We start from the raw sequence: 16,108 nt of genomic DNA, 5'->3' as shown, positions 1-16,108 counted from the left end.
CTTTATGTAGCTGCATTTCATTAAAGGAGAGTGTTCACTTTGCGGAACACCATAATAGAAATCTAATTTCAATAAGAGGAATGAAAATTACATTAGAATATATTGTTAATCTCCCTCTCCTCGGCTCTTTTCATTTGACATACACTGCTTATCAATCTCACTGCTACTCTTCCTTCTTATTGTATTTCTGTGCCATATGCAAGTACTCTATCACTGATCTCCCTGCATAGAGAGCAAGCAACAAATAGCATCATATCTAATCCCCTGTCTGATTACTCTGTACATAAAGTCTAACATTTCCCACTATAAAGTAATTGGATGAATTGATCCATCTTTTCAAGGTCAGGCAGGCTTATATTGGTTGTCTGAGCTGTCTGAGTCTGAATATCTGTCTTTTAATGTTATGCTTAAACAATTTGAATCCAACAAACTTGTGCTCTGTTTAGTAACCTGTGCCACAAAGTGTGTCCTCTATTTTTAAGAGGCAACAGTGTATTTCAGCAGCAAAATCAGGCAATAGACTTGAAGTCTTTACTGCCTCTATTGTTATTTATATATGAACAGACATGTGTATATATATATATTTTTTTTTATACACTTGTTTGCAGTTTATCCCTATGCTCAGACTTGGGGTATTGGTTTGCAGTCACTGACTTCTAATCTTCCTGCCTGCCTCAAAGAAAAAGAGTAAGTGAAAAAGAAATGTAATTCTACATGAAGTGACACTATTTATCTATGCCACATATATGTTATCAAAAAGCAATTACGAACTCAAGGGGCACAGCCAGATGCTGATTCTGACTGTCCTATGGTGGTGGTTAATCTTTCCCCTTCTGTTGTAACTTCAGTAGTCAAATGACACAAAATTCCAAGAGTCCAGTAGTGTATGATGGACACTGGAGAAGCAACAGGTTTTTTTCCAGACAGTCTTCACTCTCTAGTGTGTAAAATACTGCATTGCCCTCACCAGACTTCTGCACTGCTGGATTTGTTCCTCTTCCTTCCATACACAGGAAAATGCACTTTGCCTTCACAGAGGAAGAGAATACATAAAACAAGAGGAGGTGCAAAGCACTACATGAGGCCCAAACTCTGCTCTGTTGCTTTCAGAGCAGACCTGCTTCACCATGAGACATCCATGCCAGTTTCCTCTGCAGAAGGTGTCACAATACTTCCTCATTGTAATTTTTAAATGAAGAAAAAGACATTGCTCATGCTCTGGCTGAGTTCCATCTCAGCAGAAGAGCTGCATGTTTTTGTAATGCTCATCCATCTGAACTGTATTTTATTCTTTTGCATAAAATTCGACGTCATGAATTTTGCCATGAGGAAAGGATCCCTTATTTTCACCATTATACTTGGTTTCCTTAAAAATCAATATAAGGAAAACCCTGAGCATACAGCTGTCTGCAGAAGGGTTATTGCTGCCAGGTTTTTCCAATAATCTTTGTATAATTTATAAATGATAAGAAAGCAATCAGGCCACATTCATAAAAGCCCAGTGACACATAATTTAGCTGAATCTGAGGATTACAATTAATTGTCTCTCTTTGTTCCAAGTTCTAAATCTTAGTAAATGATTCACTGCATGTCATTACAGCTTAATATTTGCATGAAATCACAGTTTAACTGGCATAATTTAACAGCAATTAAAAAGCTATTTAATCCTCATGCAAATTGGCATGAGGGGCCTTGAGCATGAAGTGTGTTTGAGAGTTTTTCCTGCATTTTCAAGAGGACAGTCGTATACTTTAAGACACCTCTAACATAATTGATAATTTTTTCCTTTTCATTGAAATGTGAATGCACGATAATACATGTTTTCTCTTAAAATTGAGGATTAAGTCCCAAATCATGACTATAAGAACCTTCACTCTCTAGTACAAATGAAAAATATGTATTTTTAAAAGAGTACTTTATTTACTGTATTGGTTTTTCTCTAGATGTACATTTTATATAGTACAAGGAAAAAATCTGATTGAAAATAAAATCCACAAAGCCAGAAAAAACTCTGCTACTGCCCAGATTCACAAAAATCCTGGTTTTGCCTGCCAAAATTGATGAAACAGTACAAAAAAAGCGTGAGCTGTGGTGACCCGCTGTCATAATACCTACAGTTTATGTAAGATTAAATTTAAGACAGTTTTAAAACATTGACTCCAATCTTTCAAGCAATTACACAGATGCTTAGTTTTAAGTGCATGACTATTACCAATTATTTCAAGGGGATTATTGATCCACTTAAAGTTATGCACATATGGATGTGCGATTACGGCTCATCCTCCATATTCCTAAAACTCCTCCATGGTTTTAACAGTGGGAATTTGTTAACACCCAGTCATTATTTCATTTTCACAGCATGGCTTTAGAGGAAACATAATTATTCCTGTCCTCTGAACATAAATAATAAGAACTGAAGTTGAAGTAGTGTGTGCTGGTTTTAGCTTATTCCGACCTCAGGACTGTTTTCCAGAGTAGCTAGAACCATCATCCTCACAGTGATTTTGTGGGAAGTTAGGTGATCTATTAACTGTGAACTCTGGACAGATACATATCTTAATAAATGCTCATCCATTCAAAAGATTTTACACTTATCCACTAAAATTGCAAAGCAGTGTAACACTTCCATATATTTTAATTATCAAGTGCATGAAATTCAGCAGATAACTCATCATTTACTTAAGGGCAAAATTAATTATAATGAAAACATAATCTCAGTTATTAAAAGTTACAACTAAAGACCAGAAATGAAAAAGCAACTGAACTACAGCTCACAGAAAAGCTTAATGTTTATTAGTTCACGTTATCACTCCCACACCATACCAACTTTTTTATTTACAAGCATTCCAGCTTTTATACCCACACTTATGCAACATAGGTAAATAAAGAGCATCACTTAAAAATTATGAATGTTTCACTCTGTGTAAAAGTCAGTTGGTGTCATTTGCAAATGTTCCTTGTAGCCTTTCAGTCTGCTTAAGAAACTCTGAAGTAAGGAAAGGCTCACTCAAAGTTTGACCAATGTCTCAATCAAAAGTTTGTTCTTAAGTCCTATTGGCAGCTTCTATAAATCATCAAAAACTGCAAAGCAAGTTGAAAGTTTTCCAAGTTCTGCTAACCATTGGTGAAGCCCTGTGATTTTATTGAGAGCTGAGAATATAATGCTTATTCAACTCAGCCCAAAAAACCCAGAGGTCAGCAGTTGAGTTTACCACAGTCATCTCACATATATCAACACCTGGCGTGTGAGGCCTCTCATTTTTTCAAGTCTGTGTTTCTTAGCATAATTTCTATTCTGGGATTATGTCCTAATTGGTTTTGAGAACCATACATCTGTAAGTGCTTGGTTGAAACATGTTAAGTGGAAGAAGAATAATGTAATAAGAAATTGAGATAAGATTATTCAGATATCCTGTAACAATTTCTATCTTTCCTTCACCCCTTCATTAATTCCTATCTAAAAAATAATTAGGTGGTGAAGTTCTTCTGTTAGAGGGTGGAATGGGATATGGAATCATAGAATTGTAGAACCATCAATGTTGGAAACACCTCCAAGATCACACACTCCAACCTTTGACCAATCACTACCTTGTAAACCAGACCACAGCACTAAGTGCCACATCCCATTGTTTCTTGAACACCTCCAGGGAATTTGATTTCACCCCCCCTGAGGACAGTAAATTCCAATGCCTGGCCACCCCTTCTGTGAAGAAATTCTTCTTGATGTCCAACGTGAACCTCCTCTGCCACAGCTTGAGGCCATTTCCCCTTGTTCTGTCCCTTGTTCCCTGGGAGAAGAGCCTGATGCCCACCTGGCTGCACCCTCCTTTCAGGGAGTTGTGAAGAGCGATAAGGTCCCCCCAAGCCTCCTTCTCTCCAGGCTAAGCACCCGCAGCTCCCTCAGCCACTCCTCATCACACTTGTGCTCCAGACTCTTCCACAGCTTTGTTGCCCTTCTCTGGGCACATTCCAGCCCGCAATGCCTTTCTTTAAGTGAGGGGCCCAGAACTGGGCATAGGACTCAAGGTGCCTCACCAGTGCTCAGTACAGGGAGACGATCACTAGATCACTCTATATATTTATTTTTATATGTATATATAAAGCCTCAGGTGATCTTCATGTGATCCTACACAGTAAGTCAGCACACAGCTTAAAACTTGTTGGGCATTCCTTGACTGTTGTGCGATGAGTGGGAAATTGGAAAGGGGTCACTTGTGGTTCATCTGGCAGTGCACAGACAGCTCTACCACCTGCTTGTTGGGTGAGAGCTTCCCCACACTCTGCCTGCTGCAACTGTCTTTGCATTCCTCCTCACAGCCTTAAAGAAGGACTTTTTCTCCTGCTTCTTCGTCATCCTTTAAGACCTTTAAGTTGCAAAGGTGATGTCTTCACTGTTATCCTGATGCTGATGAGATGCCAGAGGGGAAAGAAAGAAAACTTGTAAACTGTCTCTTGTGCCTAATAGTCTTGGCCTGTTGCCACCTAACCCGGTTAATGAACAGTAGCAAAGAAATCCCTGGGGATAAGCAGTGAAGGATAGAAAGAAATATCTGGCACTGTAGATCTAATACAAAAAATGTTATCTCTTGTTGTTATTCCAAAGCTGTTATTTATTTATTAATTAATTTGTCTCTTATAGAACGTCAAAGATTTTAAGTCTTAGAAAAGCCTACATTACTAGACATAAAATAAGGATATAAATTTTGTGGTTTGAGCTCTGCCCCAGTGTCCCACAGCATCAAGAGCCATTTTTCTGAAAATTTGTGTTACCAAGTCATTTTTGTGTTGCCTTAAATTCTTTCCAAATTAATTCTAAGTCATTTAGATTATTCAGCTTTTTATGATGTTGCCAGTTTATTGTTCCTGCATTTTTTCAAGGATTGTATTTAGATAACTTTTAATTTTTACATTGAATCTGTTATTGAAACATAACTCTTGTATCTTTTAGTTGCAAATAATTACCTTAAGGCACTTTTTTTCTCCGAAGCAGATACCAGTGGCTTAACAGGCTTTCCCCTCCTTCTCTGCAGGGCCACCTTCCGCCCCGAGGAATGTGGTTTTTAACATCAACGAAACAGCTCTGATGCTGGAGTGGAGCCCCCCGAGTGACACGGGAGGAAGAAAGGACCTCACCTACAGTGTCATCTGTAAGAAGTGCGGGTCGGACGCCAGCCAGTGCGAGATCTGCGGGGGAGGCATCCGCTTCATCCCCAGGCACACGGGGCTCATCAACTCCTCCGTGACGGTGCTCGACTTCGTGGCGCACGTCAACTACACCTTCGAGATAGAGGCCACCAACGGGGTGTCAGAGCTGAGCTTCTCCCCCAAGCAGTTCACAGCTATCACAGTCACCACAGACCAGGATGGTAAGTGCCAGCACTGCGTGTCTGTCTCTGTGTCTCCCTGTCATCTGTGCAGTCACTGTGGGGATCATTTGTTTCCTGGAAGTCTGGGTCAGCCAGTTAGCGTGTTTTGCAGATTGCTAAATGTTTTTAAGTGCTTTCCAGAGGACTTTCATTGTCTGCTGATGAGGGCATTAAATGCTTTTGGTAGTTGGCCCTTGACCCCATTACACAGGGCACGCACCCATACCTTTCTGTTTCAAATTAAGTGCAAGCTTTTGCCATCTGAGACCAGCTGTGTCAGTGGTTCATCAGGACTGGAGTCTGCCTGGTGCTTTTGCAATTTCAGTTTTGCAAGAGTAGAACACCACAGGTTATCCATTACACAATCAAAGGCAGAGAGAAAGTGAACTTATTTTCTTTGGTATCTGTGTTTCATAGCATTAATACAGTACTGCCTCACTGTAAGATATTTCAGCATCTGTATGAGCCCTTCCCTCAGGTGAGCTATCCTAATAGATTCTTTTTCATTCCTGTAATTGTAAACTTTGCACTATTGTTTTGAGTTTTTTCTTGCCCCCATTTCAGTTTGAATTCATGTCCAAGGTGAATCTTTGTGAGAAACGTGGGAAACTAAAAGAGCTCTCTATTTTTTGTTTATTTCTGCAACTTTTTCTTCTTTAGAAATACTTACTGTGCCAGGAAACAGCATCATAGGTTACCAGCAATGCAATCCATATAGCACTGCTCTCTTCTGGCTTGTGTAACTGTAGAAAAGAAGGTTATTTCAAAATCATCCCTTGCTGACATTTGTTCTAGAAATGTTTTTCACCTGCTGTGCAGTGACATTGCAACTGTAGCTGAAGTGTTTAATGCAGAACAGGAACTGAGCTGGCAGAACTACTGTTTTGAGTAGAACACATTTGATAATCTGTTTCTGCTTAGTAAAAGTGCTAATATTCAGGAGGATCCTGTTATGTTCCACTTGTAGGGAGGCCCTGGGTTCTTTCACTGAACAGCCTAGCAAAAATCCGCTTACCTGTGTATCTGGGACAAGTAGTTTTGTTGATGAATAAGTAATGACTTGTTTGCCTTTGGGCATACAAAAATTAACAGCTTGCTGTGATGGTGATGATGATGATAATGACAGTGATGGTAATACTAATAATATTCATGAAAATGGATTGGGAGAAGCACAAAACCCACTCACTCACTGTCCATGATGGTAACAGAGGAGCTAATTATATAAGATGCCTAATGATATATAGGCCTTGCACTGAGAACTGCCTGAAGCACTGAGGCAATGTATCACGTTGGAAACCTGCATCTCCCTTTTCCTTTCTCACTAAAGGGGAAAAGTGAGGTGCCAGAAAGTTCCCTTATGTAAACTTCCTTTTAGATTATTTGCTCCATGGTCTTAAATGCAAGCTTGCCCAGGTGGAGGTCACCTGAAATACAGTTCATTTTTAAAGTGGAGAACAGCTGTGTGAACACAGCTTGTGATGTGTATTTAAGTGGTAGGCTTATAAAAAATAATGTCTTTTGTTGTTGTCTGTCCCTGGTTTAAGGATATAGATTTTCACTGCAGTTTACTCAAAACAGGGAAAAGACCAATGTTTTGATAATTTTTGACACACTGACAGTAAACTCTAGACTGTTTGTATTCCCTTTAATAATTCTTACATTGCTAAAAATGCTATTGGAAGGGCTTCAGAGAATTTAAGACCAGATTTTCAGAATATCTGTCAGTTTATCTGGATATAAAAAGACAGCTTTGCAGGAGAAAGCACTGTAATAAATGAAATGGAGTCATCTATAAAATGTAGTTATAAAGATAAAACCATTTCTGTAGGCTTACAGACTGTGTAGTTGTATAAAACCATAAGCATGGTGAGTATATATTTAAAAGGACAAGAAAAAAAATGCACTGTTGTATGAAGTGTGGAAGAAAATTCATGGAGTTTTTTGTTGATGGAAAGTATTGAGAGAGCAATAAAAATTTTTTGTGAGTTACTTTTAGTCATAAATAAGAAGGGATGTGGAAAAAGCTAGGGTATCCAACCTCAGAAAAGTAAGCTGTAGAACTAAAACTTTGGAACAGTGCAGAGATTTTATTATAAACTCACTGTTGCAGTCTTTCCTTATATTCTTAATTCTGATGAAATGGACAGTAGTTATTGCATGATGCTGCAGGCTTGTGTGCATATTCATAGAAAACAAAGATCCAAGATTAAACATATGACATGCCAACAAATCAAAAATACGTAATTTTTTTTCAAGGACTGCTTTACCAGAAGTCCAAACATACTGGTTTAAATCAAATTTTTTGCATTTGATGTGTGTGTAATGTGAAAGATACAGGTGTATAATAAATTATACTTACACAACATATTTATCCCATGTTCGTACTACCTTTTTATATGCAATCTTTTCCTACACACTGTTTTAATGGTTTTGGTATGCATGTTGCATGAAGCACAAGGCCTCTTTATAAAGATATAGATCATTATATTCAGTTGTCTTATCTTTGTTAGGAATATAGACCAAAATCTTCAGCTGTTGTAAATCCAGACCATTCTCTTAGTTACAATCATTTAAAGCAGCTGGCATTTTATTTTCTTTGAGCATATTGGATTTACTTCCCTCTAGTGGTCTTTCCTTTTGGATGGTTTGTGTGAAATCAACAGATTCATCATTAAACATGCAAAATTATTAACTTGTTCTTCAGGGGGTTTTCTCTCTTTTTGGAGAAGAATGTTGCTGTTGGCATTTTGCTGAATAAAGTAATTCGGTGAAGAGTTCTGTGGGCATCCACGGCAACTGAAGAATTGTATTCTGCCACATTAGTGAAGTGGGTAGTCTGAGAGCACCAAAGAGGGGGAATATTTACTGACTATACTGACTGAATATTTACTAATTCAAAAGTGATTAAAACTCATCTTTATGCACAGAGCCCTACCACAACTAATATTAAAGTCTTAACTGCCTCCTCGTGCAGTCACAGGTACCAACATGACTAAGTGCAGTACTCAGCTTTAACAGCGACAAGGAGCAGTCTAAAGGAAAGTAACAGTTTAAAAAGGCTTTGCAAACTGCATCCCTCAAAATTCTCTGTAATTTGATGTCTAAAGCATTACCCGACCTGACCAAATACTACACATAATTACTAACTTTAATATCAGTAAGTCTTGTAAAATTCACTTGGTAATATTGTTACCTTTTCCTTTGATTTGATACAATTTGACATCCCTAGGCTTGGTTTTTTTCCCCCTCAGCTTCATAAGGAAACAAAATTTCTGTGGTCACTTTGTCAGGCACCATAAAGAAACTCCTCAGCCAACACAAGTTTGATAACAGTGAAAAGGATTCAACAGAGTTCTGAAGAATGACTCCTTAGAGTCACCAAGCCCTTGGTTAGCTCTGCAAGTTGAAAAGCAGAGTGGAACTATGTGAGGTTTGCTTTCGAAATTAAAACACCAGCTGACTGACCAGTCAGCCTGCCTGTTGACTGGTTAGCAAAGAAAATATATTTATTTATGGTCCTGTACAATCACAGCATGTGCTGTGTCTTGTCCAGCCAGTGTAGCAAAGCAGGATGGGGCAGGGCGTGTTAAAAAGCACAAATGTTGCAGATGGAGAGCTGAGGGAAGTGATCTGTATGCTACTCTTGAGTAGCTTTGTTTCAAAATGTTTTGAGATACCAGAATAATCCCTACTTTAAACTCAGATAAATGGATAGATAAACACAATTCTGCTCAGAAAAGCACTTAAGCAAAGTTCCTGCTCAAGGAGGAACATAGCACATATTAAGTACTTTCTCAAATCACAGCTAAAGTGATTTGTAAACAACTGAAAGATAAAACATGTTTTCACAAAAAGCCTCATCAAAAAATGTTCTACAATGCTGTTGTTCAGAAAAGTGCCTGGATGCCTTTTCTTTATGGGAGAGAGAAAGTTTTATACAGCAGTAAATATGCTGAGTACAAAGTAATCGTGCTCAGTCGACTTTAAATCTTTGTGTGAAGAAGCAGAGAATTATATGCTGAATTGTAATTTATGCTTCTCTTATGACTAATGGAAGGAAGAAACATCTCACTATATAACTTTCTTAGCATGCCACAGTGTCTGCATTGCCTAAAGAAAATTCAGAAGTACTTGAGGTTTTTCATGCATAATTAAAGTAGTAAATAATGAATAATTAAGCAAAACAGAACTTAAAACAGTAGTTCCTGTTTTCAAATAACAGTCCATGTATGCATTCACTCAGTGTGCATTCATATGTTCTATTCCTTTAGAACAGAGAGGGTTTTAACATTACACAAGGAGTGGGAGTATGACACATATCCCAAGTGGTGGAAAGTTTACACTGGAGGAATTCTCCTTCTGCCACTTCATCCTGGAAAGACTTGTCCTTTCTCAGTCCTGCAGTCTGTGGGTGACTCTGGTCTCTGTGACATCAAAGACCTGCTATCAGCTGGCAGAATCTGAGGCACGAGAGGTTTCACTCTGAGGGCACACACCCTACCCACCTGTATTAAACACCTGGCTCATTTTTCAGTGTCTGTTTAGTGTTGACAGCTGAGAGTTTCAGTCTGAAAGTGCAAATCTGTCAGGATTCTGTTGTCTAATACATCTTATTTTACGTGAGTCAGTGGCAGATACATCCTAGGTCATGTTTCCTAATCTGATGGTAAAATCCTAAGTGATGTTTCCTAATCTGATGGTAAAATCTTGCCAGTGTTTTAAAGTGCTTGCCTTTATCTGATTCTTTTTTCTAAATAAGGCCAATTTCTAGTACATGTGGCTTCTCAGACATATTTGTAGTTCCATGGAGATAGTCTGTAGAAAGAGCAACTTCTTACAACTCATTGCTGTGGAAACTGAGGAATACATGGAAGGATTTCAGTGTCTCTTCCAGGAATAAACATGGCTGTATCACCATGAATTAATGGCATATAGTAGTATAATCACTGTGGAGATGGTGTAAGTGGTTAAGAGCCTCATCTGACTGTCATTCTGTGTCTCAGTAACACTACCAGGACAGTTTATTAGGATTAATCCTTCTGGCTGGTGACAGTAGAGTTTCAGGATCCTCACTGGGGTGGCAGGGGAGTTCCCTGTTCACTCATCCTAAATTGATTCCCACAATAGCATCCAACTTTCACCCTAACCAAAAGTCAAGTTTCCTTTTTTTCCCCCCCGAGTCTCAAATCTCTAGACATGATGAAGCCCTTTGAACCATCTTCCAAACTGTTTATGTTAATAGCTAATCTATCTAAAGGAACAGCTCTTTCTGATGGCTGATTACTGGAATAGCAGGTCACATAAAAGACAGTTATGAAGCAGTAACCAAACTTTCTATCAGACATTTCCAGAGCTCAAGGCCACATGGAAGAAAGAAATTTTCATAGATGACAATAAATAAGAAATCTATGGCATTTGTTTACTGGGTATCTGCAGCTGCATTGATAGTTCCACCAAACACTGCACTGTTATCAGCACTGCTGATGCTATTTTCATGAAAAATTTGAAGAGCAATATCAACTTGTTGGTAACTGACTAGGGACAGTCTGTAAACATCTATACTGAATGTGATGTGTAGATAGTAAAAATTACAGTTTTTGAAGAAAGCTCGAGATGCATGCTCTCTATTTTAAGTCACTTCTGAACAATACGTTTACACAATACATTTTTGAAAGGAATTTAGCATTATGCAATGAATATTCAGTGTGTTTAATGATGTGAGTATACATATTTATATCAGTGTGTATATAAATTAAGCATTTTCAATTGGAAAGAAAACCACAAGGCAGAAATTCTGCATCTCAGTTCTCAGACTTGCTCAGGTCTGCCAGAATTAAGAGTTTGGAGCCAAGGTCTTTGTGCAACATAGTTACTAATCACAGATTTTCATCTGCTGGTCACCTCTGTACAGTTACACTGCTTGTAGCTGATGTTTCTTTGCACATATGCCTGATTACAGTATTCATGGGAGAAAAGTGGCTTTTGAAACAATCTTTATTTATTTCTTGATTTTTTTTTTTTTAATGCTTATAAATTTTTTAACAGATATGTTCTTTTTCTGCTGGAAAATATGAATGGCCAGTCATCTTTTAAGGCAGCAAAAATCAACCTGGTTGCATTTACTTTAATTTCCCATGCACCAGAATTAGCTATGAGTCAGCCAATGCATATCTTTTAAGATATGTTCCTCTAACTTGCACAATATGAGGAGAACAAAATTAAATTAGAGTTTGAATGAGAAGGGGAAAGGTTAATCAATACTGTATTTTTTTCCCCACAATTTACTTACCAGTGTGGTCTTTCAGATTCTGTAATAGTTTCTTTCTTTGTAGAGTAAACCATTATTTATAACCATTAGCAGTTTGTCCATGACATGCATTTTCAGTAAATTTCTGATTTAAGTTGAAGGCACTAAATTGCAATGCCCAAGTGCTGCAACAATTTTATATTTAATAACAATAGTTTATTTCAATTTGTGAAAGGGGCGTCTGTGGAGAAATATGTAAAATAGTCATTACAAAGAAATTGGCAGGCGCATAGCACTGAGATAAGAAATATGCCTCGATTTTGTTTGTTCCTATTGTAGTCAGTATCTGTGAAGGGCATTCAGCACGTGATTAAAATCCCTAAGAATGAGATGTGTATTTATTGACTGTGGTGATTTTCACTAGAATGTCAAATAAGCTCATTGGTGCTATCTCCAAACTCGTCTAAGAACCGTGTTAGGATAATTAAGCACATTTCAGTTATCTGGAACTTCTCGCAATGAATGATATATAGTGGGAAGAATCACTATTGAGTATTCCAGTCAGGGTAGGGAATAAGATATTTCAGATATAAATTGGTGAATAAGAAACTTCTGCAACAAGTGTTAATTGACCAACTTGGGGAAATCTTCAGAGCTACATCAAGAACCTTCTGTTTTCTAAGTTTACCTAAAAATTTCTGAAAGATATTTCATTAAAAAAGACAAAACCAACCAAGCAAACTAGAAAAAACAACAGCAACAAGAAACCAAAGGAAACTGGTGTTTCCAATATGTGAAATGAAGATTTCTGTTGCATTCTTGGTAAAAGGAGTAATTTTGCTCAAGTGTAGTAAAGGAAGACGTTAATGGTCAATCTGACACAAATTGTGTTTGTACGTGTCATGACTTTCACATAAATCTTTGGGCAGTGTGTTCAAAACGAAGGACAAGGGAAATCACAAACCAATTCTGATAATGCTTTGGGTCTTTAAAGCAATAATGTTGTTAGCAGTTTGCCTGATTCATTTTCTTCTTAAGAGTAGTTTCTTCATTGCATTTACTCAACAACTCTTGACTCTTCCATATGCATTTGCCTTAGGCTCACATTTTGGAAATAGTTTTAATTTATACACAATAATGGCATTAAGTTGTGCACTTTGGAATGAGAGCAGACTCAAATTTACACAGTTGCCTAAGCTTGAGAAGTTTATTTTACAGCTCTGTTAGCTTCAAGATATTTCTAATAACATGCTTTTACCTTTTTCTGCCCAGACTAACAATGTGAGACATCTGTTTGCTATCTGCATATCTGTGTTACATATTTAAATGTTTTCCTACTGTGGTAAAATTTCTGCTGTGCTCCTATGAATGAATAATAAAGATTGCTCCTCTGAAAAGTTTATAGTTAGCCAGGGTATGCATACTTAATATTTTATTTAGAAATACATGTTGTATTTAAAAACATCTGTCTGAAGAGAGACTTAAATCATATTTGAGTCTGAATCCACATCTGGCAGGGAGATGAGGCAAGAAGTGTCAAGATTAGGGGTGCATTGGTTAGCCAGGAGCAAAAGAAGGGGGAAAAAAGCCACACTCATAATCTGCTAAATCTTATTTCCATCTAGCATGCAATCTTTGGTTTCCAGTGAGAACTGATTTTTGCATATTTAATATGCATATTTTTCTTTGTTTCTCTTCTTTTAAGGCTTCTCTTAAAACCTTCACTAAAGCAGGGATATTATCAGATATTCAAGACATGGCTAGAGGTTCTAAAGTGGACTTTTTCAATAAAACCATTGAAAATCTGTTTCATACTTCTTGACCTGGAGCAAAGTGCAACTAATTCTGTGAAGGACTAGCTGTTCAGACTATTCTGTTTTTGTTGTTTTCACTTGCTAAAGTGACATACATTGCATCACATACAAATGTTTTATTTTGCTGTCTACATGTAGAGTCAGGATAGCCAAAAGGAGAACAAACATGACACACAGTACCATTCCCATGGCAAATCTGAGTGAAAGAGCGAGCCACGGTAATAAAATCATTTGTGATGTGAAAAAAAAAAAACCTAAAAAATTTAATAATTTTTAAAAACACATGTATTTGGGAAATTGGACTAATTTCATCACTGTATTTCTTCCTTGAAATAACAATGTCATCTTTTACATTCAACCACCCAGCATTTTAAAACTGAGGTTTTAAAGCAAATATTTACAAGGAATCTCTAATTGCAAAATCAGATTTAATGTCCCAAAGCTGTTTCACTACCAGTCAGTTACAGATGTCCCACTGGATAAAAATGCATGGTAGTCCCAGCTCTGCTCACGTTTCCTGAACACTCCTCTTCTCTCCTCTACTCTTGCTTAGTTCTTTTGCCTTCATCCACAGTACCTGGATAATTAGTCACAACTTTTCTGCTGAAGTTAATGGCAAACCTTATAAATTGCTGCAATGTTAATTAAATCTCATTCGTTGAATTAATTTACATTTGCAAGATTTGTCTTTGTGCTAATCCTGTCTGAATATAAAGTTGTATTTTTAAACTTTTATTTTCCATATTATTTTAAATAATGCATGCAACAGCTTCTAAATCATGAGCTTGATCTGTAATTGTATTGATGTGTTCTGAGATTAATGAGCATTTTCTAGATGATTTATAAATTCTGATTTCTTATACATGGCAAACAGCTGTTTTATGTTCCTGTAAACTACTGACAAGTTGTTCAGCCAGTTTCCAATACCTAATTTTACAGTTTAGAAATGAATTATCATTATATTATATTAGCTCAAATTTATCTGGGAAACAGATTGTCTAATTCCAGTAACTGGTTCTTCTATACATAATGTTAAACTCCAAGCTCCATTATTTAAAATTAGATTGTTCTCCTAAAATTTTCTAACAATTCTTTCTTTTAGCCTGTAATTCAAGATCAATGAGGACTAAAAAAACCAAATTTACAGGGTAGGGTAAGGGAGTATTGGGATTGAGGAAATTCAGTTCAAGGATGATGGGCTGCAGTCTATCAACAATAGAGAAAATATGAGTTTGTCTTTTCCCTCAATTCATACGTTTTTCTGTCAAGCTAGAAATATCATTTACTAACTAGACATGAGATGAATTTTTGATATCTCATTCATAGATATGATTTATTCTAAAAGTGAAAAATATTTTAACTGATATTTCAGCATCCCTCTATGCAAATTTACAGAAAGTATTTATTTCAGTTTATAAATAATGCAACTCTGACAAGAGTAGGAAATCTTCAGGGAAAGGAAATAGAGAAAATCACATTTTTCTTATGTGGTGTTTGGCAGTATTTAGCTTTAAATACCCTTGCTTGTAATTGGAAGTGAATTTATTTTGGTCAAAGAAGCAAGTTGAGAGCATGAATGATGAAAATCTGTACCTTTTTGGAGAATATATGTGACTGCAGAGTTGTATTAGCATAGTTCCCTGATGTGTATTATTTTTGTGCTGGGAAATTCTCTCTCACGGAAGAGCAGGGTTTTATCTGCATTATCTCCCTGACCTTTTCCTGGAACAGTCAGCTTCAGTGGTGCCAGTGGCAATGGAAACCTTTGCTGCATGCAAGAGCGCACTAATACTGAAGAATTGATTCATCTCAGCCTAACAAAAGAATGTTTGTGAGATTTTTGAAGCTCAGTTGCACTGTGGACAGTTTCTCATGGTGTAACCCATAGGAGCTGGTGTGAAAGGAAGTTGGTTCCCAACACCTCCAGCCCTGCCCGAACACACCACTAAGGCATTACCATGAACTGTAAGGTTTTCCCATCCCATTCCAAAGTGTCTCAGTGCAGTTCTCTGCAGGGCTGGGGACAAGCTGCAGGGGGTTTTATGGATTTATCTGTTGAGCACCTTATCTAATATCACATTTACTTCATGATCTCCTTTTATAATTCTTCATTTTCTGTTAACCACTGATCTGTAGCACAGCTGGTTTGTAAAGAGGGCCTGACATGCCTAGCTAAACATCAGGGATGTTACAGCTACAATTCTGGGTGATGAACAATTCTAAAAGGCTGCTGCATGAAAAATCCATGCAGATACTGGTCTTCCATATCTCTAGTAGTATTCTGGATAAACTTCCTAGATAATCCTCACATTCTCATAAACATAATAAAGCTATGCTCTATTAAGCAGCACTGTGAATAAAATCTGTTTTCCTTTTAAGATGATGGTTGTATTGTCAGGCATGAAAAATGTAGCTTTCTAAGGCAGTTTTAGAGAGAATAATGCTAGCATCTTCCAAAAAATTGGAGTGAGTGGAATATATGTCATTTTTTATGAGCAAGTCACTATTAGTCTCAGTTGATGGAAGATTAATTAAAATATCAGTCTGTAATTTTTTTCTATAATTAAATATATTTGAAGGATAAAAAAGCATAATACTATATGTAGTTTTGTTTTTATGTGCATCCATATATTATAAAAAAAGTCTTTCAATATATGTATAAATAGTGTGAAAAAAATAGT

At 37.0% G+C, this 16,108-nt stretch overlaps 1 protein-coding gene across 9 annotated transcripts in view; it reads left to right on the top strand.

The window, feature by feature from the left end:
* Positions 1-16,108, top strand: part of LOC138116373 (ephrin type-A receptor 6) — a 320,669-nt gene that overhangs the window by 122,648 nt on the left and 181,913 nt on the right. For 8 of the 9 annotated variants that reach the window (XM_069025664.1, XM_069025637.1, XM_069025630.1 and 5 more), the window contains one exon: positions 5,031-5,366. In XM_069025664.1, the coding sequence (XP_068881765.1) occupies positions 5,031-5,366 (336 nt within the window). Of the gene's footprint in view, positions 1-5,030; positions 5,367-16,108 lie in introns of those variants that run through there. The other variant, XM_069025696.1, reaches the window with a different exon arrangement.

This window comes from Aphelocoma coerulescens, chromosome 1 (assembly GCF_041296385.1).
Source record: "Aphelocoma coerulescens isolate FSJ_1873_10779 chromosome 1, UR_Acoe_1.0, whole genome shotgun sequence".
NCBI classification, from domain to species: domain Eukaryota; kingdom Metazoa; phylum Chordata; class Aves; order Passeriformes; family Corvidae; genus Aphelocoma; species Aphelocoma coerulescens.
The sequence above is the reverse complement of the archived record's forward strand: the minus strand, read 5'-3'. Positions and strand labels throughout refer to the sequence as shown.